Source organism: Mirounga leonina, unplaced genomic scaffold, assembly GCF_011800145.1.
Source record: "Mirounga leonina isolate KUSES-001 unplaced genomic scaffold, KU_Mleo_1.0 Mir_91, whole genome shotgun sequence".
In the NCBI taxonomy this organism is placed as follows: Eukaryota; Metazoa; Chordata; class Mammalia; order Carnivora; family Phocidae; genus Mirounga; species Mirounga leonina.
The window spans coordinates 33,260,166-33,284,282 of record NW_023270839.1 but is presented as its reverse complement, the minus strand read 5'-3'; the positions used below and the strand labels follow the sequence as shown (position 1 = coordinate 33,284,282).

The following is a 24,117-nucleotide window of genomic DNA, read 5'->3' as shown; positions in this document are numbered from 1 at the left end:
CAGTCACTTCCCTGCACTCCTGTGGCTCTCCTTCCTGGCCCCTGGAGGGGAGCGGGCAAGCTCTGCTCTAGAAGTTCCCAGCGCAAGCCGTTTCGGGCTCACAATCAGATGCACATCCGACACGTGGAAGGGCCATGGGTACCATACAAGGCCATGGGAAAGAGGGCCTGATGTGCAAGCAAAGAGAGGCAAACTGGGAGGGGGAGAGACTTGGCAATCAAGCGCTCCTCATCCCCGTGTCTTTTGTCCCTGTGGAGGCTGTCCTTTCCGAGGGAGCAGAGACTGCCAAACTCACTGCTGCTTGTACTCCCTCTGGCACCAAGCACGGAGCCGTGCTCACAGGAAGCACTGTGCAAACAGGTGTATAGTGAAGAAGTGCGATCGTGAGTCTTCCACAGTCTTCAGCTGTAGAGGGTACTGTGGAGAATGGGAGCAGTATTCAGAAATGGTTGGGATGAATATCTCATGGTACATCCCTTCAGCAGAGTGCTCTGCTGCTATATCATAGAATCAGGGAGGTCTGTGTGTCCCAGAGGGAAAGAGCCCCCATAGGTATTCTTAATTTTTAAGAAAAGATGCAGAGCAGTGTTAAGGCACACTGCCAATTGTATTCAAAACACGCTATATGTATTTCTTTTTATATGCATGAGCCGTCTTTATGAACCTAAAAGAGTAGGAGATGGGGTTGGACTCTGTGGTGGGGGCGGGGGGCAGCTAGATGGCCAGGGCTGGAAGAAAACTTTTCATTGCTTATCTTTTTTTTCTTTTTAACCATGTGTTTTAGTCTCTTTGTACCACTATAAAATACCACAGACTGGGTGGCTTATACACAATGGATATTTATTTCTCATAGTTCTTGAGGCTGGAGGTCCAAGATCAGGATGCCGGCGTGGTTGGGTGAGGGTGCTCTTCCGGGTTGCAGACTTCTCTGTTGCATCCTCACAGAGCAGAAGGGGCAAGCGAGCTCTCTTGAAAGTCTTTTAAAAGGGTGCTAATCCCATTCATGAGGGCTCCACCCTCATGACCTAGTCACCTCGCAAAGGCCCACCTCTAATGCCATCACTGTGGGCATTAGGTTTTTAGCAAATGAATTTTGGGGCGGGGTGGGGGGCAACACAAACATTTTGACTGTAGCACCATGTAGTTCCTAATGTTTAGAAAATGGGTCCTATATACTCATTGAACAACCAGTCAAAACCATTTAATCCTGGCCATGAAGGAAACATTTGGTGAGGGACTGAGTGTTATTGGGAAAGACAGAATAGTCACATGCAAGTCTGGTAGGAAAGTAACAAGACAATAAATGGCCATCAGCCATCCTCATGCTGTGGTTTAAAGAGTGAGTGTGGTCCTGGAGGAGTGAGTTCTGGAACATAGGATCATTAAATCATAGCTCTTTGTATGTTGAATTGGCCAAACTTTTTCCAGAATACACAGCCCAGCTTGGGTTTCAAAATGAAAGAGCAACCGATTTCAGGAAGGACTCAACATCAGGCAATGAATATTGTTTAAAGGCATATGAGGAAAGGTTTCAGAAGCAAATATACGTAAGGAAAAAGAGATTAAGAAGGTGGATGCTTCTTGGGCGCCTGGGTGGCTCAGTTGGTTAAGCGACTGCCTTCGGCTCAGGTCATGATCCTGGAGTCCCGGGATCGAGTCCCACATCGGGCTCCCTGCTCGGCAGGGAGTCTGCTTCTCCCTCTGCCCCTCCCCCCTCTCATGTGCTCTCTCTCATTCTCTCTCTCAAATAAATAAATAAAATCTTTAAAAAAAAAAAAAAAGAAGGTGGATGCTTCTTATCAGGAAGATAATAACCAGCCACTGTGTGTCTCTCCACAAAAGGATGAAAAGGGAAATCTGAGCCTGAAGTATGAGAGGTTACATGTGAACAATTTCCTGACAGCGATGAATTAATTCTAAATAGCTTCCCCCCGGGTGCCTCTGTGAGGTCTTTCACAGAAATATAATTTATGAACAATAATTTAATACATATAGAATGATTTTAGATTATTCCTCCCTGAAAGCAGAGAAATTATCTTGATCTTTCAACAGCTTCTGTAATCCCCAGTTCTAAGACATATTGCCTCATCTTAGTTCCACTTGCTAGACAGTAGGGTTAAGTAGGTGGGCTTGACATCTTGAGGAGAGCCCTTGGGCTACACACAACACACATGCACAGGCTGGGCCCCAGACCCCACAGGGAATCTTAACTAAAAGGGTAGTAGTAACATGTTCCCTTTTCCCTATTCAAAAATACCACCTGGGTCCATTTCATGGCCTATCAATTCCACTTAGACAGGACCTAATTTTTTTTCTAGAATCCCTATCTATTTTAGTAACTATCTGAATGAATACCACCACCACACTGGTGTCTTTCTTTTTAATTTCAAGCCAATTAACCGAACCATGCACAACTTCTACGCTAACTGGCATTTTGACTGCATCTTCTGAAAAGAGGAATGAAATCTTACTGACAGCTGACATGACCTGATCTAGACAGCTGGGGGTAAGAGGAGACACATCCAGACACGGGCCAGTCCTGACGTATTACTGCTTCCTACTATGTAAGCGTCTTCCCTCTTTTGAGGTCTGATGCACGTGCGCCTGTGCTAGTCTAGAGGGGGCAGAAAAGCTTTAAATGGCCCCGGCGGGTTCGGGGAGGCCTCCCCGCTGTCAAATTTCACAATGATTAACACTCTCTTCTTCCACCCTACATGCTGAAATTGTTTTTTTATTCTTTCCTCAGGAGGATGACTAATGCAGTGCTCTACAGGAAAGGAAGGAGGAGAAATGAACAGTGTGGGGACTCCAGTGACCCTCATTTGAAATTGCCACTCGGAAGATTTCAGCCCAGATTCACATCATTGCTTTTTAATTTTAAAATATATTTATTATAGCCAGAAAGGCAGTGAGGTGATGATGATACCACCTTCTGGTATCATCCCTTGCCTGCCTCTTCCCACCTGCATCCAAGCACCAGGGAGGCAGAGCTTGGATATCCTGAAGTACCACGGCCAGATCGCTGTGTAATTGTCACCCACTCTGGTTTTCTTCTTTGTGCCCAGTGTTATTCTTCCCCTTCCAAAATGAGAGAACTGTCCTTCATGGTATTACTGAGAGAATTTCCAACATGATTCCCTGCCCTCACCTTTAAACAAACTGCCCAACCTTTCCCCTTCTTACGTACAGAAAGAGCCTATTATCATATCCAGCTTGTCTCAATTTTCTGGTCCCACTATCTGGAAAGCTGTTGTGGGCCCATCACCCATTCATACTCTCGCCACACCTAACCTGTGTTCTCTGAAATTCAACTGTACCGTCCGTACTATACAATTGGTGCTTAGTTGTTTTCCAAGTGCCGGATCTTGGTCTCCTTATCTAGAAAACAATCTCTAAGATTCCTTTCCAGACCAACAGCAAACAATATGCTGGCCTACTTTGTTTCATTCTGTTTCCTTAGGTGTTGTGTTTCCCAAGTCCACCACCCCCTCCTCCTGTGCCGGCCATCTACACACCTCCAAGTTCTCTTCCACCTTTTTGTCAGGATCTGGCATCTGCTCAATTTAGCTTCCTTCTCCAGGGGAGTTAGAAAACTCACAGAACCATGTAGGGGAGGGAGGTTATTACCAATCATGGATCTAGTTCTCACTGTGCCCTTCACTGTGCCCCCAAAGCTCCTCATTCATCTCTCATTCATATTCGCCCAATAGCTTCACCAAACTTTCTCTTCTCTCATCAGCCCAACCCACCAACCCCCTTTCTGCAAATAAGACCACCTTCTACTTGACTCAGCACCTGTAAGTTGCCTTGAAGATTGGTGGCAATTTAGAATATCGCACAAACATTGTGTCCCAGTTACCCAGCACTACGTAACTACCCCCCAAACTTAGTGGCTTAAAATGATAACATTTATTTTGCTTGCGAATCTGGAATTTGGGCAAGGCTGGGCAGAGCATCTCATCTCAGCTCCATTTGGTATCAAGTGTGATGGTTCAAAGTTGGAGGATTAGAATGATCTGAAGGCTAACACGTTCATGTGTTTAGTGGTTGATATTGGCTGTCAGCTGATGCCTTGGCTGGAGTGTTGGCCAAAGCACCTACAAATGGCCTCTCCATGTGGCCTGGCTTCTTCACAGCCCCGTGGATGGGTTCCAAGGGTGAGCACCATGGAGTCTCCAGAGCCTGTGGTCTCAAACCCAGCACAATGCTCTCTCCTCAGCCTCAACACTACACTGGTCCTGAACTCAATGGCAAACATACTTGGTCTGATAGATATAGGCATTTTCCCTACAACATCCTAAATAGGTGTTCATCTGGTCTGTGTTGGATTACCGTGAGACATAGGGAGCTCATTACCACATTGGGCAGCTTGTTCTTTATATTTTTTATTGTTCCAGTGGCTAGGGAGTCTTTCCTTACATGAAGTTGGAATCCTCTCTCCTGTAATTTCTGTCTGTTAGGCCCATTCTCGGGGACATAAAGCATAAGCCTCTTCCACATGCCAGGCCTTCCAATAAACGGGGGGAGTGTGAGGTCCTCTCTGAGTTCTCTTTCCTGGATGCCTGTCCCTTCATCTTTGATTCCTGGTGAGTTTCACCCGGTCAAGCTCTGGGTTGTCAGCATCCCTCTTAAAACACAGAACCCAGAAATGGACACAATCCTCCCATATTCGTGCATCACATTACGACGGGGTAAGTCATCCTGTACCTTCTGCTCATTGCTTCTATTGCCATCTAGTGGGGTACTCAGGCACAGGATGTACTTTAACTGTGTACGTATCTATGCCCGGTTTTCCCAATTTTATAAGGTACTCAAGATTCTGTATGAAACGTCTTTGTCTCTGTAACAGCATCTAGTATATTGGAGGGAACTAAATAACGAGATTCGAGGTGCTCTTTCCAGGTATGACAGCCGGTGTCTGTGTAAATGACACTTCTCAGTATCAGCTTGATCACCTATTAAAGGATAATAATGATACCAGCCAGGCTTGTTTCGTAGGGTAGTTTAGTAAAGGTTCAAATGGGAAACAATAATGAAAGCACTATTTAAAGAACAAAGGGCAATGGCAAGTGCAGGATATTGTTGCTTTTAGTATAAACTCAAAAGGAAACCCCCAATTTAGGGTGAATATGTTAAGACAAAGGGACTCATGAACTTAACTGCTGACTCACTGACTGGCAATAAAAACAGGGAGAAAACCACATCTGTGACAGATACTAGAAATAGTTGCTGTTTCATTCCTAGTCATAGGATCAAAATTTGCAGAAGAGGGGAAGTGGGAAGCTGACAAGAGCTTCAGGTTGTTTTGCCTACTCGTGATTCCTCTCCAAAGCTAGGTCCTTTCATAGTTGGTGAGGTTTTAACACTTTTGGTGGGAAAGCCACACTAGAAAAGAGGAGAGGGCAAATACTGTTGCTCTTCTCAGGTGCCATGCATGGTAGGAATGGGAGAAAGAATTTCCGTGGAAAAGCAAGAAGGACATTTGAAAGGCAGAATTCCTCCGAAAGACTGACTGGTGACTAGTCATTCTCAATCACCCAGGGCAAACATTCTGGAATCATTTGGTATTCCTTCCTCTTCTCTCCCTTTACCACCCATAGCTAGCCATTCCCAAATATTTGGAGGCTTTTCTGCAGCCCCCAACCAGCATCCCCACCCCCAGGGTCTCCCCACTCAGTGACCATGCCAGAGGGAGCACGACTCATCACACTGCTCCCCCAACCATTACTCGGGAAATGGCAGCACAAGCCCCTCCCCCTGGTACTTAGAGCTCTCCAGGGTCTTGCCTCGTGACCCCATCCACTTTATGCCCAGTATTCTCCAGCATAAATCTGCATCAGCCACCCTGGCATCCCAGTCACTTTGAGTCCTTTGAGCTCATGACACTCATTCCCACCCTGCACACCAGCTCATGCTCTCTACCTTCTAGCAGAATGTCCCTTCTCTGTCTGTCCCTTTCTGCAACCAAACTCAATGTATTCTTGACACTGACCTAAAATCCTACCTTTTCTGTGGGGCTTTCCTTTGACAACTTAAGCCGTCAGAGACCTCTTCTGCTTCTTCTGCTATGTCTTTACAACAGCATTTCGTTACATAACACCTTGCCTCGGATCACCCTACCAAGACTGTAATGTCCACTGCGGCAGCTCATGCTTCTTTATATTCCATCCTCAAACAATATCTGATGGAATATATTAAAATATCTAAACATAGGGGCGCCTGGGTGGCTCAGTCGTTAAGCGTCTGCCTTCGGCTCAGGTCATGATCCCAGGGTCCTGGGATCAAGCCCTGCATCGGGCTCCCTGCTCAGCGGGGGGCCTGCTTCTCCCTCTCCCACTCCCCCTGCTTGTGTTCGCTCTCTCGCTGTCTCTCTCTCTGTCAAATAAATAAAAAATAAAATCTTAAAATATCTAAACATAAGCAGGGGGGAAAAAACCCTGTGTAAATTTCTTTTCAATAGAAACAGGGGATAGGATGTGAGAAATGGGAGCTGTAATTTTTAAGAAATCTCAGCTGGGCTGCTGGGAAGTTCCCAGTTGAGCCATGACCGCTATGACAAGCTGATTACTGGACACAATATAAAACCTAAAGAGGTAAAGTGATTATCACAAACAAATGCTGGGATGGGGAGAATCATAAGCCCACAGATTTTATTTCATTTGACCATTCTCAAATCTCTTGGGTATCTGTTACTTCCTTTAAAGTGCAAACTAAGATGTTCTTAACACGGTACACAGTGTATAATAGACACTGAACACGTATCTGTTTAGTCAGTATGTAAAAACTGAGCCCTTTGGGAAAGCAGTAGTTAATAAAGGCCAAAGATTCTTTAGAAAATGTTTGCAAATGCATGCAACGTGAGGCCAGGGATCACCAGGGGACCTTGTGATTATTGCAAGGGGTCTGTGATTCTCTGTGCTCATCAGACATTGTCCAAAGAAGGAAAGGATAACATGTCTTGTATAGTACATGCCTTCTGTAGTTCAGTGTTGTCAGAATTAATGGATACTGAAAGAACAGTTGAAAGGGCTTCTTGGCCAGTACTGTCATGGACTTCAGAGCTAAGGCTGCATGAAATGTTTAGTGTCTGTACTCATCTGTTAAGGGCAGTATGGGTAAAGAAATACAAACACCGGGGACACTCTCTGTGCCCGCTCCCAGGCGAAGTGCTTTACCTGTATCACTTCATCCTACCAATGTCCACTCACCCTGGGAGAAGAGGACAGGATCACTATCTCCACTTTATGGATGAGCAAATGGAGGCTGAGAGAGGCCAAGCAAGTTCTCCAGGGTTATGTAATAAAAACAAAGGAGACAGAACCTGGATTTGATCCCAGGTCTGTCTTATTCGGAGGCCTGCGCTTTTAACCATTACACACTGGATGGAGTGAGAGGTCATCCAAGACAACCAACACCCCCAAGAATTCATGGCAATATTCAGGGAGACCAGTGAGGTCCCACGGAATGTGGGGTTGGGACACCAGTTTTCCCAATCTGCACGCTACAAGTGAAGGGCTGTCCGGGAGTGTTGAAGGACTTGGAGACCCAACAGCTGTCTCTTACCCATCTACCCTACCCGCACTGTAAACCAGATGCATCGGGCTGCGGAGAAAGGACTGAGGATGAAGCTCATTTGGGAATCTTCCTGTAATTCTGGGATTTTGCGCCAAGACAAGTGCATTTTCTGGTGACAACACATGTGGTCACTCTGGTTCAGAAAAATACCCAACACTTGTGCTTTTTCACCAAAGCTTCCAATGACCTAGGGAAACATCCTCTTCAGCCCCATTTGCCTCCTTTCTCAGAGGTCAGTGAGACGGGGGTGATGAAGCACAGCTTTTCGGTTTACGCAAGATCGATTTCACTGAGTAATATTTGCTTGCCTTCTAGCTCCCCCTGCACAGACAGCTTCCACTAGATAACTGAACTCTCACCAGGAGAATACTAGACCAGAAAGCCCATCAGACCCTTTCCTCTTGTTCTTTTTGGCTCGCTCCTTTTCTCAGAGTGTCTCCCAACTCTGTGGTCAGCAGCAGCCGGCACACTCATGCCCCTAATGCTGACCAAACCTGCCTGGCCCTGGAAGCGAATAGGCTGAGATAATCATGGGGCGGGCCTCTTCGGCACAGATGAACCACACTCACGAATCAAACAGACTTCTGGCGGCACTAGCCAGTGTTTGGGGACTTCTAGCACTCATATCTGTTCTCAACACCAAGACCCGAGAAGCCAAGCATTTCCCCCACTCCCGCTTGTCCCTTTAACCAGAGCCAAAGAAGTAACTCAAGTGGCCACTGAGAATAAAATGCCCCAGTGGCTTCCAAGGTCACTTGGCTAGTATTTATTTCTCTTCTCCTGAAAACTTTTCTAGGAAGTTAGTATGCTTTAATCCGGTAGTGCCAGTCTGCGGCATGGTTGCTGGGGGTCACGTGGGCAGCAGCAATGGGACCCAAGAATGTGAGTCATGTATGGCTGTTGACCTTGTACGTTGCTGCCGGTCTTCTCAGAAGTAGGTAAGCAGTGTATTTTAAATGAAAAATATCCTTCAGTAGAAAATTTGTCATTCAATGTAAATGCTCACCAGACAGAAGTCAGCATTAAAAGAGTATATCTGGGGCAACATTTGTATTTTAAATAAACTGATTTGTTTTGGGTTTAAATAAACTGATTTGTTTACACACACACACACACACATTACAAATACTCTCTTTTAGTCCACATAATAACTTGAGGGGGAGGAAAACTCTGCTGTTTTCATCCAAAGAAACCTTGGGATAAGTGATTTGCTGGAGGACATACAGCTAGTGAAAAGATCTTTTGGAAACTAAAATTAACATTTGGGTCCAAAGATTCTGCTTTTTCACTTAAACTAAACTGCCCTCAACTGTGCAGGAGCCAAATAAGTAGTTTGTCCAGATTTGTGCTTTATGAGTCTGTCTTTCAAAAAGCAAAATTGGAGGAAACTAAGATCCTCAATTCTACAAGTAGCCCTCATTGGAATTTGGCATTCATCCAGCCATTCCTTCCACTCTTCATTTATTCCTCCATATATAGGTACATTAAAAAATTCTCAGTGCCATGCATGATGCCCAATAGTAGCAGGGATGCAAAAAAAATCAGACCCAAGTCCTCTGAGAGCTCACAGACTGGTAGGAAAAGTATGGATGAAGGGTGGTACTGTTATTTAATATTGTAGGCTTGTTATTAAAAAAATGCCTTAAGCATTTATGCCTAGGGAAAGTGTACATGAAGATGTGATTTTGTAATTTTGCCTTATTAACTAGATGATGGTTATTTTGACATTTAAGTCTCCCCAAATTCTTGAATCATCTGACATAATACTATTAAATCTGAGGTATATTAATATATGCACATGACAGATTGGCCTCATGAGAAACTTGATTAAAATTACATGATATCAGGGGCCCTGGGTGGCTCAGCCAGTTAAGTGTCTGCCTTCGGCTCAGGTCATGATCCCAGGGTGCTGGGATCGAGTCCCGTGTCGGGCTCCCTGCTCCGCGGGGAGTCTGCTTCTCCCTCTCCCTCTCCTTCTGTGTGTGCTCTCTCTCTCTAGCTCTCACTCTCTCTCAAATAAATAAATAAAATCTTTAAAAAAAAATTACATGAGATCAAGATTTCTCTTCTGATACTGCCTGAAATAAAAATGGTTTTCACATGGGGCAACTGGGTGGCTCAGTCTGTTAAGCGTTTGCCTTTGGCTCAGGTGGTGATCCCAGGGTCCTGGGATTGAGCTCTCTGTTGGGCTCCCTGTTCGGCGGGAAGTCTGTCTCTCCCTCTGCCCCTCTCCCTGTTCCTGCTCTCTCTCTCTCAAATAAATAAATAAAATCTTTTAAAAAAATGGTTTTCACACTATTGCCTCAATCAGTTTTGCCAGGTGTTAGGACAGGAAAAGAAAAGGACAACAATCTCGCATGCAGGAATTAGATTTCCCATAGCCAGGCCTCTTATAAACAGATGATATTGAACAGAAGGCTAAGACCCTCATGGTCTCTCCATTTTCCCTATTCTGGTGAGCATATTTTGTCTGTGTAGAATGCGGTTAAGGACACCTTAGAGCAGAGTCACAAACTGGTGGTCCATGGCTGAAGACAGCTTATGAGTGGGATGGATTGACTCAGAGATATGTTTGTTTGGCCTACACGGTGCTTTTTTTTTATCATTATTATTTTAGAAAATGTTGCCAGTATTTAAAAAGAGAAACATTGCATAGAACTTTTGATTTCTGACCATTTTTGAAAAACTTGAAAATCTGATAAAAACCCACCCAATTCCTACCTGGCCACAGTGGAGAGAGCCTGGGTGGCAGATGCATCCTAAGACAGGACATACACTGTCCACTTCACTCATATACATGACCTGCCTCATCTCAATAAGCTTTGGGGCTACTGACTCCCATCTGAAGTCCTGGGAAGAGAAAGCCATTTAGCTTTTGGTGCCAGGGACTTGTTGGCCCCACAGATGGTGTGGTGATAACATCTCTGGGATGAGAGGTAGCCCAGCCTCTCAGTTCCTGGAAGGAGAATCTGTGGAGACCTTCAAATAAAGGACTGACCACGGGCATGACTTCATCTAAGGTGGCAGTGATAGGGAGACCAAAAACCCAGTCCCCTTTCTTGAGGCGGGAGTCACTTTGGGGCTTTGCCAGAGGTTCCCCTCCTCCTATAAACATCTTGCTTTTTGTAATGGGAGAGGAAGGAGAACAAATGCCAATCTGCCAGCATATTCTCGGCAAACCTTGGCCCTCCAGCCCAGGCTGTAGGTATATGTTACCAGAAGCCCCACATCCTACCTCTCATATATCTACTCAGTTGATGTGACTATAGCCGTTGGAAGACATAACGATAATAGTCACAACAACAACTAATGTTTATTGAGTGCTTTTTATGAGCTAAGCACTTTCCATACATTAGCCCATTGGTCCGCACAACAGCCCTGTGTGTCAGGTCCTCTTACTTCCTCCATTTCACAAATGAGGGAACGAAGTTTTTAGGGAGGTTAAGAGAATTTCTCACACTCTCACGGGTGGTCAACGATGGGGCCCCGGTTTGACTACACATAATTCTGACCACTGGATAAGTGAACATAGCATGTATACCACACTGTCACGTACATTACCTGCCAACGTTTAATCTGCATTTCAAAAGTGGAAGACTGGAAAGAGACAACCCAGAAACAGACTCTTAACTCTAGAGAACAAACTGATGGTTACCAGAGGGGAGGCGGGTGGGGGGATGGGTGACATAGGTGAGGGGGATTAAGGAGTGCACTTGTGATTAAGACCCGGTATTGTGCAGAAGTGTTGAATCACTGTATTGTGCACCTGAAACTCATGTTGCACTGTATGTTAACTAACTGGAATTAAAATAAAGACTTAAAAAGTGGAAGACTGGATAATTCGACAAAATTCATACAGATAATAAGTGGCAGAATCTGAACCTGGAGCCAGGTTTTCGGATTCCTAGTTCTGTGTTCCTCTTCTGACAACCGCTACTGTTTCGGTGGGTCTGCTTGTTCCCTTTATTAGGGCAGAATGCATATTTATGTATGGCTTTCCAGTCAGCTAGTTTTTCAATTGGAAAATAAAATTTTCTCAGTCATAACAAAATAGTCACAAAAAAAACCCAAGACTGAAACTGGGACGTTTTGGTTAAAAATAAAGTATTTGGTGGCACGCAGCCTGAGAGAACATCAGGATAAGATCAATCACCACTCAAGAACCAGCTGTACTTGCAAGGAGATGATATTAGGGCAGGCTCATAAAAACAGGAATCCGAGGTTTGAGAACCAGGTGAATGGGCAGATGGCCAACCTCAGAGCTCTCTGAGTAGAAAGAAGTACCAAGAACAAAATTGGGCCTCAGAAATATAAGGTGATTAAACACCATTATTTCTCACAAGCTAAAAAGAACAACGCTCTTCTTTTCTGACCTACATCAGGCATTCACATCCCTCAACTCATCCAAATAATGCTAGCTTGGACAAGAACTTGATCATGATCCCAGCGCCAGAATAAGGAACTAATTAAGCATTTATTTATTATTTATTAAGCATTATTTATTTATTATTAAGGTGTCAGTGTTCATATTAGGATAACCATGGTCTGATTATGCTGAATGTGGATGGGGGTTGCTCAAGACAGCTCTCCCTTTATTTAGAGTGGTCTAACAATGTTAAGTACACCTTGGGTCACTTTCAGTTTGGAAGAACCCTGGAGACAGAGGAATTGGGGGCTGATTAGTTTCTTAGATTCATTCTAGGCCCTGCAATTCCCAAAGTATGTTCCATAGATCATCAGTTCCATGAGATGCTCCTCAAAAAAAGGGATTTGTGCAGCAGCTGTGTTAATCTTCTCTGCGTCATTCCAATTTTTCTCCAAAGAAGACATACAGATGGCCAACAGACACATGAAAACATGCTCAACATCACTCAACACCAGGGAAATAAAAATCAAAACTACAATGAGATATCACCTTACACCTTTCAGAATGGCTAAAATTAAAAACACAAGACATAACAAGTATTGGCGAGGATGTGGAGAAGTAGGAACCCTTGTGTGCTGTTGGTGGGAATGCAAGCTAGTGCAGCCACTGTGGAAAACAGTATGGATATTCCTCAAAAAATTAAAAATATAACTACCATATAATCCAGTAATCATATTACCAGGTATTTACTCAAAGAATATGAAAACACTAATTCGAGAGGATATACACACCCCTATGTTTATTGCAGCATAATTTACAATGGTCAAATTATAGGAGCAGCCTAGTGTTTAATGATAGATGAATGGATAAAGAAGATATGTACAATGGAATATTATTCAGCCATAAAAAGGAAGAAATCTTGCCATTTGCAACAACATGGATGGATCTAGAGAGTATAATACTAAGCAAAATAAGTCAGAGAAAGATAAATACCATATGATTTCACTCATATGTGGAATTTAAGAAACAAGACACACGAATAAAGGAAAAACAGAGACAAACCAAGAAACAGAGTTTTAACTCTAGAGAACAGACTGGTGGTTACCAGTGGGGAGGTGGGTGGGAGGATGGTTGAAATAGGTGAAGGGGATTAAGAGTACACTCATCTTGATGAGCACTGAGTAATGTAGAGAATTTTGAATCACTATATTGTACACCTGAAATCAATATAACACTGTATGTTATATTGCTATATAATATACAGTTATAACTGTATGTTAACTCTAATGGAATTAAAATTTAAGGAAGGGATTTGTGGTCAAGTGAGTCTGGGGACATCAATATATTCTATTCCCCTCTTAGTTTATAGTGAACAATAAAAGCTCTGACAAGTCCTATAGTTGAAAAAAACTGCCTAACTTGGTTTAACCCAGTGTTTTCCAAACATATTTGGGAAGGTCAGCATATTCTCTTTCAAAATTTGTATTTGCATCTCATGGAACTAGTGTTCTTTAGAACACATTTTGAGCAACTCCCTACTTGGAAAGGAGAAATTCTGCTAAGTGAGCTCTTTTAGGGGGAGCAGAGGAGGGAAGAAAATGTACATAAATACATAAGATTTTTTTAATTACAAAAGGTATACAATAAAATATAAGAAATTTGTCTCTTTTCTATCCCAGATTTTATATTTTATTCTTTACAGAAACTAATATCAATACTTTCTGGTATATCCTGTCAAAAATTGTATGTGTGTGTTTATAAAGTTGGAGTATTTTATACATATCATTTTCTGCCTGCTTTTTAAAATTTGATAGTTTAATGAATCGTTTCATATCAGCATATAAAAATTGGCCTCATTATCTTTAGTGGCTACATAGGTGTCCATTGTAAGCATGCACCCCAATTTCTTTAACCACTTACCTGTTGATAGAGGCATAGGTTTTTCGGGAGGTTTCCTCCTAAGAAAATCTAAACTTCAAAACAGAGACTAATGTATGTGGGCTGATTCTAGGCTGAGAAAGACTAGGCCCTCGGGTCCTTTTTGGTCTTGCCTGGCCAAGCCAGGACTGTGTGTCTTAGCATGATCACTCAATCTATCAAGAGGGGGGAAAATTTCGTTGGCATATTTTCTTTTAAAGAATTTGCTTTGCTTTGTGGGTTCAGTGGCCTTAGCAATCCTACCTCAGACATGAAATAAGGTGCCCACTAGATGTACAGAGTAGCCTTCATTGTTGGGCTGTTTTAGCATTTCAATCAGATCTATCAGTTATCTCACTTTTATGAGGATTCTCTTCCTCATGGTCCCTCATTTTATGTGGTATCTTCATCACAAGGCTGATGAGTAAAGAGGAGCCAACTTCTGCTCTCATTTCTATGTTCTCCTTTCTTGTCAAGTAATGGGAACATGTTGCAATGGGCTTTGTCACTAAAGAAAAACCAACCAAACCCACTTTGGAAAGCAGAAAACAAAAGTACTTCCTCTTTGAAAGTCAATGAAAGTGGCAAGTTTTCTGAGTCAAAATTCAAATTCAGGGATCAAAAGCAGAGTTCTGTTTGGCAGAATTGTTTGGCTTTAGGTGTCTGTAGCCTTTAGATCAGTGACCCAAAATGGACTTTTCTCCCCAAGTCCTTTGGAACTCTGAAATTTTCCGGGCTAGTCTGGCCCTTCATGTTCAGGGCTGTTAAGGGGAAGTCTATAGGAAAGTCCTCCTTCAGCTGATCCTGACTCAGGCTCTAAGGACACGAAGAGAACCAGCTTCATTTGGAGAAAGCATGGGATTTCCTAGTCATTCATGGTCACAAATCCCATGTGGGGGAAAGGGAGCCGAGAGCCATTCTTCTGGGAGAGTGCTCTTCAACAGGGCATGCACATTCATCAATCTTCCTTTTCCAGTTTTCCACTTCACAGTAATAATTTCTGGTTGGTGATATACCTGGGCAACCTAGCAGAAACAAATGCAAACCTGCTGTAGAAGAATGACTCCACAGCTCAGGCCATATAGAATTCCCACAGAGAAAAACAAACCTTCCTGAAGAGTTCACAATACAAATTTACAAAACACTAAAGGAAATGATCCTTCATCAATGAGACTTAGTAGGTAAAATAAGCAGGATTATTAGCTCCCCCAAAACTTAAGATGACAGAATAATCATAAAATACCATAAATATATTAGACTTTAGTGAGTTAAAGAGATGAAAAAAATAAACACCTAAGAAAAGAAAAACAATTTTTAAAAAGAACCAAATAGAACTTCTGGAAATGAAAACATAGGAATGAAACTAAAAATTTAATGAGTGTGTTAAATAAAAGATTAGATACAATGGAGTAAGGAATTAGTGAACTGGAAGACAGGTTTGAGGCAATTACATAAAATTCATCATGGAGAGATTAAGAGATACAGATATGAGAGAGTGGCTAGAGACATAAAGAAAAAAAGTGAGAGTCAGGCATATATGCACATATAATAGGAATTCTAAAAGGAGAAAATAGACTGGGGGAAAGGCAAAGTAATAAAGTTGAGAATCTTCCAGAATTGGTAAAAATTGTGAATCTTTAAATTCCAATAAACAATGAATCTTGAGCACTACGAATAAGATAAAATAACCCTTAGTCATATTGTAGTGAAATTTCAGGGGAAAAGAAAGAGAAACTCTTTTTGTTGTTGTTGTTTTTATAATTTTTAACATTTCAGTATAGTTGACATGCAATATTACATTAGTTTCAGGTGTATGACATAGTGATTCAACTTCTCTTTAGGTTATGCTATGCTCACCACAAGTGTGGCTACGATGTGTCACCATACAATGTTATTACCATACCATTGACTATATTCCCTATGTTGTGCCTTTTATTCCCACGACTTATTCATTCCATAACTGCAAGCCTGTACCTCCCTCTCCCCTTCACCCATTTTGTCCATCCCCTCCCCTTCCTTCTGGCAACCCCAGTTTGTCCTCTGTATTTACAGGTCTGATTCTGCTTTTTATTTATTCATTCATTTGTTATAGTTTTTAGATTCCACATTTGAGTGAAATTATATGGTATTTGTCTTTCTCAGTCTGACTTATTTCATTTAGCATAATAACTTCTAGGTCTGTCCGTGTTGTTAAAAAAGGCAAGATCTCATCCTTTTTTTAAATGGCTGAGTATTTCTGTGTGTGTGTGTGTGTGTGCATGTACTACATAGAGAAACTTAATAGTAATCAGAGAAATTCAGATTAAGAACAAAAATTAGACAAACAACAGACTTGTCAACAGCAATAAGAGTCATTGGGATGACACCTGCAAAATGCCAAGCAAAACCAATCATCAACCTAAAATTTATCAGCTAATCATTGAAACTTGAAGTGAAATGAAGAACTCAGGCAAACAAAGACTGAGAAAGTTTATCCCTCACACACCCTGAAAAATTTCCTGAAGAAAACTTTTTTACTGCACAAAGAAGGAAACTGCACCTAAAAGAGATGCATGTATGCAAGAATAATTAGCAAATAAACTGATAAATGATAGTAAATTTAAATAAGTGATCACTATTAAAAACACCAATAATAAAAATAATGAGGGTAGAATTTAAATATCAGACAATAATGACACGTAAGGCAGAGTGGCTGATTACAGTCAGGATCTTAAAAAGTTTTTCTGTTGTTCAGAAGGAAAGAGATATTGACTCACTTTAAACTTTGTTAACTCAAGAATACATTTCTTTAATGCAAACGTAAATACTTAAAAATAGAATGAACAGGAGAAAAGGGAGAAATAAAGAAACCTGATCAACTTAATGGAACAATATTAAGAAAGGTCAAAGCAGAAACTACTGAGTGAAAAACAAAGAAACCACATAAAAAATTAGAAAGAGAACATCACCACAGGTACAGTAGAGATATTAAAAGCCCATGCAAATACTATGAAAAATTATTTCAGAATTACTGCTTTCACTGTACTGATTTTGAAAGTAGCAATTTTCAAAAACTATTTTTGAAAACACAATAAAGTATAGTTTCCTAGGAAAAAAATATAAACTGCTGAAGTGTAATTAAGAATAGAGAATCTATAGTCAAGAGTCTCTCATGGTTTGTCTCCCTCTCTGATTTCCTCCCATTCAGTTTCCCCTCCCTTCCCCTATGCTCCTCTGCACTGTTTCTTATATTCCACATATGAGTGAAACCATATGATATTTGTCGTTCTCTGATTGACTTATCTCGTGCAGCATGACACCTTCCCATTCCATCCACGTTGATGTAAATGGTGAGATTTCAACCTTTTTGATGGCTGAGTAATATTCCTGTGTGTGTCTGTGTGTGTGTGTGCGCGTGTGCGTGTGTGTGTATCACATCTTCTTTATCTATACATTTGTCAGTGGACATCTGGGCTCTTTCCACAGTTCGGCTATTGTGGACATTGCTGCTATAAACATTGGGGTGCAGGTACCCCTTAGGATCACTACATATGTATCTTTGGGGTAACTGGGTGATGGGCATTAAGGAGGGCATGTGATGTGATGAGCACTGGGTGTTACATGCAACTGATGAATTACTGAACTCTACTCTGAAACTAATGATAAATTATATGTTGGGTAATTGAATTTAAATTAAGAAAAAGAATGGAGAATCTAAATTAGACATAAATTTTAGAGAAATCTTCTTGTACACACCTCTCTCTCTTTCTCCCTCCCTCCCCTCTTTCTCTCCCTCTCTTTTTTTCAGCGCATATGCTAAGTAATCCTCAAGGAATAGGTAATCCTTACTTTATGCAAAGTGTTTCACAACGCAGAGTACTAACCACTACACGATCACGGCATGCAAAGTGTTTCAGAAAATATAAAAAGAGGGAAAGAACTTCATTTCATGACATTAATATAATCTCGGTGATAAAACTGGATGAAGGACAACATAATAAAAAGAAATTATAGTCCAAATCCTTAATAAAACATTGCAAACTAAATGCTGCATGATTAATGGGAATTCATCTGAGGAATGTAAGGATGATTTAATGCTAAAAATATTTGTCAGTGTAATTTTCTTTATCAACAGATAAAAGAGAAACCCATATGCTTATCTCAATAAATATAGAAGAGATATTTTTATAATTCAACAATCATTCCTAATGAAAGTTTTAGTAAATTAGGAGTAGACAGGAACTTCCTTACTCAAATCAAGAATGTCTACCAAAAGCCTACAGGAGCTATCACACTTAATGGTAAAACATGAGAAGCAGATTCTTTAAAGTTGGGAATAAAACAAGAATGCTACAATTATAGCTTCTAGTAACCTTGTACTAGAGAGGTTTTAACCATGGTAATAAGAAGAAATTAAATATTTAAGGTCAAGAAGGGAAGAAAAGTTCTCATATTCTCAGAAAAAAATATTAAAAATATTTTTAAAATATTATCTATACCAGTCCAGTCCAATAGAACTCCATATCCATGCTGTCCAATGTAGCCAGAAGTCATACATATGGGTCTTAAGCACTCAAACTGGGACTAGTAAGACTGAAGAAAAAAATTTTTTATTTTATGTAAATTTAATTTTAATTTAAGTAGCCACATGTGGCTAGTGGCTATCATATTTGACAGTCCTGATCTATACAGAATATCCAAGATAATCCATAAATTTACTTGTGTTATAAGAGAGTTACTGAGTTTGCTGAATACAAGATCAACATACACACAAGTCAATGTTACTCCTAAACCCTAGTAGTCGCCAATTAGAAAATATAATTTGTTTTAGAAAATATAATTTTAAAATGTACCATTCACAACAGTAATAACTACCACAATATATCAAACAAAAGATATACATGACTAATATCAAGTAAATTATAAAACTTAAAAATAAGTTTAGAAAGCAGACCTATGAAGAAAGAGCTACATCATGTTCATGGATATAAGATTCAATATTTTAAAGGTGCCAGTTCTATCCAGAATAATACATAAATTCAATGCAATTCCAGTCAAAATGTCTATAGGGTATTTATGGAACTTGATAAACTGATCCTAAAATTCATGGAAGAATAGAGGGCTAAAAATAGCCAAGACAATATTGGAAAAATAAGGAAGAAAAACACCAGATAACAAAAAATAATTTAGAAAGTAATTATAACAAAAATATATGGCATTGGTGCTGGTTTGGACAGAGAAATTGATAGAACTAAATCAAGTCTAGGTCTACAACCACATTTATATATGAACTGATATATGATCTCTATCTAACTGGTATATGATGTCATCACAAGCAATAGAAGTAGAACAGACTGTCAAAAATGTTACTGGAACAATTGGCTGTCCTACCAGATAAAGAGCACCTACTCTCTACATCATATACCAAAACAAATTCTAATTATTTAAAGACTTAAATATCAAAACTAAGACATGAAACTATGTAATAAGAAAACACAAAATATCTCTAATGTCTGGATTTTAAAAATACCAATATCCTATTATAATCAATAGGACAAAATTAAAATGCAGAGGATATGAGCAGGCAATTTACAGAAGAGGAAATCTAAAGGTTAGTAAACATGAAAAGATGGTCAACTGCACGAGGTCAACTGCATTACAATTATTAGTGAAATTCTGTTTCTTATATGTCAAATGGGCAAAAATCTAAAGGTTGAATAATATCAAGGGTCGGGGAGTACGTGGAAAATGGAAACTCACAGGTTGCTGATGGTACTGTAAATTTAAAACCACTTTGGAGAGCAATTCTGCAATATGCATGAAGTTGAAGATGCCCTTGGGCCACCAAACCCACTTCTAAGTGTATACTCAGAAGAAACTCTGGAACAACGGACAAGGAGACGTGTACAAAGATGTTCATTGTTGCAGTGGTGCTCCTAGTGACGAACTGCAAACCACCTAACGGTTCACCAGGGGAGTGGAGACATAAAGCCACTGCACTACAAAACTATAATGAATTACCCACATCTACATGGTTCCAAATAGATCAGTCTCAGGAAGTGTACTTGGGGGAAAACCTCAAATTGTAGAAGGTATACAAACGAGGAAGCCACGTACGTACATTTTTAAAGCATACAAAACAGTAACACACGTTTCGGGCAACAGTAGTAAAAGCTCAAAAGCGTATGTGAGAATAACTCCAGCACGGTGAAGGAAAAGCAGGGATTTGACTCTGATCCCAACTCTGCCACACACTCGCCTGTGGGCAAGTTGCTTGATCGTAGTAAGCCTTCATTTTCTCATCTGTAAGATACGAACAATTCCCTTACCTCATGAGATGTTGCCAGAATTAAAGAGTGTCTGGGTATACTGTATGCTCAATAAATGTTAACCCCTTTCGTTGTCTTTTGTCCTCATCACATCGCCATACTTGAAGGGAAAGAACCTCCTGCTTTGGGTCATCTCACACCCTCACACCCACTGAAGGCACAGGGCAAGAGCCCACACAGATCCCGCCATGTTTATTTAACTCTTCCCCATGTTCATAGTTAGAAGCTGGCACTTTCTTAAAGTAACTGTCCCCAGGACAGAAGTACAAATCCATGAGAAGCTGAGAACTAAACATAAATTATAAGTAAATCATAAGAATCAGGTGGGACTGACTGTGCAAATTATCTCTGATGTCCTACTGTGGTGGAAAAAGCATTTGACAGAATTCTGTGAGCATGTGGGTCTCCGTTTCCTCACCTGGAAGACACAGGGGTGGGACGACAGAGGCCACTTCATTCCAAAGCCAGTGCCTGAGAGCCTGAGGACAGATTCTTCCACACCGCTCCCGCAAACATGCCATTTGTGGCCAGAATCTGCCAGGCACTGCTGACAGCAGAGGCTTCTGTCCTATCAGCTGTGGGCAGACCGACGGCCCTAGCTCAGTGGGACCCTCATCCTGGACATCCCGCCTTGGAGTGGGGCAGGTCTTTGCAAAGCAATAAGCCAGACCAAGCAGGGAGGAATCAGAGAAAGGGCAAGTGACTGTTGAGTCAGAAAGCAGGAGAGGAGTTACGGTGTCTATGGCCACTGGCCTGTCAGTCCTTTGCTCTGAGCCACAGGGTGGTCTCAAGGAGAACCCAGAAAATAGAAGCACTAGAAGAAACACAGTGCAATGCATGGTCAACGTGTTCATTAGGGACATGAAGATATGACTGAATCACCTCAGAACCCTCATGTTACAAGAGGCTTGAATGTGTTTGTAGGTACTGGAGTGGTCCATAAACTCTACGCTAATAGATCTTCTATAAAGTTTCCATGCCATGATCGTGTCTGTTCTATATTATCATCTTTTGACACCTTTAGTGTCTAATGTATTTTACACTATAAAATTAGTAAGGTTCTCTTGGGCTTTCCCAGGAAAGGAGTTAATTCTCATCAAACAATGGTACATTAGGAATAACTACAGTCAAATATCAAGCCCAGCTCTTGCATTCATAGGCTGGGTGACCTTGGGTGAACCTCTTAATTATGTTACACCTGTTTCTCCATCTGGGAAAATGGAGTTGATCTTTCTCTCTTCCCCCCGCCCCCCTTCCAGGAAAGATATAAATATAAAAATAAACAAGAACCTACATGAGATTTGCAACAACATGGATGGATCTAGAGAGTATGATGCTAAGCAAAATAAGTCAGAGAAAGACAAACACTGCATGATTTCACTCATATGTGGAACTTAGGGAAGAAAATAAACAAAGAAAAAAAGAGACAAATGGAAAAAACAGACTCCTAACTCTAAAGAACAGACAGATGGTTACCAGAGGGGCGGTGCGGGGTGGGTGGGTGACATAGGTGAAGAGGATTAAGAGCACACTTGTCATGATGAACACTGAGTAATGTACAGAATAGTTGAATCGCTCTACGGTACACCTGAAACCAATATAACACTGTATATTAATGATACTAGAATTTAAAAAAAAGAATCTATATGAGAAAGCATTCTATGCCTCTTGGAGGGAAGCACAGTGGAAATCATGGGCAAGTGCATGCTTAAGGCAGGACATATGGGCTCCACACTGATTTAAAGGACACACAATTACATCAGCCCATGCCTTGGGTTCCCCATCAATAAGAAGGGCCAGCAGCATCTATCTCAGAGCTGTCCTACTAGTACCTGGGAATTCTAAATATGCAGCAGTCCCAAATGTCCTGAATTATGCCCTGCAAAGCACCTGTTTCAAAGAACTAGCTTATTTTAAGAATTTTCCTATTTTACTCTAAATGCTAATCATATATTCTTTTGTTTCAAAAGCTCTCCAATCTGGAATAGACCCACTCCAAGATCTGAGCACATTTTGTAATAATAATTTTAAAGCCCCAGAATTTCTATAGTCAGCATATCTGAGATCTCTTCAAGACAGAATGACAAACTCAGTGACTCTGGCAAGGTGGGAAGTATGGTCATGAAGTCTTAGAGGAAGGCAAGAGCAGATATGGAAAACACGGTGGGGTCCGGCATTTCTCATGTACCATCCATCCCACTTCTTCCCCCCTTCTGCACTGCACATTCCCCCATGCCCTCCATATCCTGTGTCCCAGGTCTCTGCTCATTCTATTTCCCTTCAGGGCACAGATCAGGGCTATAGCAAGTATTTACATTTTTTCATTCTTAGAGATGCCAAAAGGTAGATCTCCAATGTGTAAGCTTGGCAGAGTGAGACAAGAATTTAGAATCTTTCCCAATACACAAGTAGATGATTACCCACTCATAAATCCAGCCCTGGAAGGATGCCCTTCTACCGCAGGAGGAAATATGGCGACTTGCTCACCTCAGCATCTTCAATAGGATGAACTCTGTATCAAAGAATCACATCTTTATATCACTCCACTGTAGAATAGTGAGGAGTGAATATTTACTACAAGAAATGACTAGAGATTCTGGGAAGTACAGCCCCCAAAAGACATTTTAATTGAACAAAACTTTATGGGATCCCAGTTATGTATGTGCAGAGTTCCATGGCAGATGTTGGGGGAAGGGAGCCGGCAAGATGTCAGAAGGAGACAAAGCAGCTATTTTCAAATACTACAAAGACTTCCACGTGAAAGAGGGGAAGGGGAGAGAACTGGGAAAGGGAGCCAGCATTTAATGAGTGTTTCTTTACATCAGGAACTTTCTAAGCAGTGGATATGTAATGTGCAGCTTGAAATCCCCAGGCCACGAGCCATGGGCAGGGGGCTGAGCAGTCCCCTGTGCTCTACCTTCCCCTCATACCTGTTGGCTCCCACTGAACCATCTTTTCTGCTTCAGAAGCCTTTGGCCTGGTCTCATTCAGTGCCCATCAGCTAAACTCACATGCCTACAAGCAAAAGAGAGCTCTTTCATGGTTCCAAGCTATGGAGATGTTAAAGTAGAGGGAGTCTGATTTACTATCTATCAAGGACATTGGGGAAGGAATTCCATCAATAGGTGGGAAGTGTAGGCTCTAGAATTAGAAAGAATCCCAGTTCCATGCTTTCCTGGTTTGGGCCAGTTACTTTGTCTCTTTGAGCCCTCATTTCTCCAACTGTTTATGAGTGTTAATAAAGCCTTTCTAGTGCAGCTATTGTAGGATTAAATAGATATATATATATAAAGAAGCTAACATATGGTAGGTACTTAATACATGCTCTCTCCCTTCCTTTGCAGCTCAAGGCTTCAAAACCTCTTCTACATATTAGGGAAGACACATTACAAACCCTCTCCCAGGCACTAGCAAAGGCAAAAAGGCCTACTTATCCCTTCACTACAAGCCTAAATTAGAGATAGTTCAACGGCTTATAACTTAATCATTGCTGTTTTTAGTTGTAGTTTACAGAGAATTTTTCATGGACTTTAATCCTAATGGTTAAGTGGGCGTCATCAGTCATTTACACCATGGTGTCAATGAGTTTAAGATGCTTCTCCTGAGAGCAGGTTTTGAGAGGAGGAGGGAAAATGGCACCAGACTCCCAACATCTGGGGGAAAAAACAAATTTGAAGGACTGATAGAGTCCTGTATATCCTTTCCCATCTTTTTTATGTTCCTTTTTGCCCCTGCCTTATCAACATGCAAAGCTTTTTGCTATACAAAGCAACACAAAATGCATGTTTTCTAATTAAGCAGAAACAATTACTTTGGCTGATAGTTGAGCAAAACCACGAAGATTAATTGGTTAAAAAAAATACTGTGTGCAAAAGCGTCTTGTTTATATACCCACCCCCCCAAGCCTCAATAAAAAGATTATAATCACAATTATGGATTCCATCAGAGGTT

General features: G+C 41.3%; 2 protein-coding genes across 5 annotated transcripts in view; one reads left to right on the top strand and one right to left on the bottom strand.

The window, feature by feature from the left end:
* Nucleotides 1-6,231, top strand: part of LOC118003322 — a 130,385-nt gene extending 124,154 nt beyond the window's left edge. For all 3 annotated transcript variants that reach the window (XR_004677312.1, XR_004677311.1, XM_034994218.1), the window contains exon 4: nucleotides 2,747-6,231. Coding sequence is in view for 1 of the 3 variants with exons in the window: in XM_034994218.1 (XP_034850109.1) it covers nucleotides 2,747-2,758 (12 nt within the window). In the remaining 2 variants the exon portion in view is untranslated. The remainder of the gene's footprint in view (nucleotides 1-2,746) is intronic.
* Nucleotides 1-24,117, bottom strand: part of AQP9 (aquaporin 9) — a 93,415-nt gene that overhangs the window by 16,494 nt on the left and 52,804 nt on the right. The window lies entirely within an intron of this gene.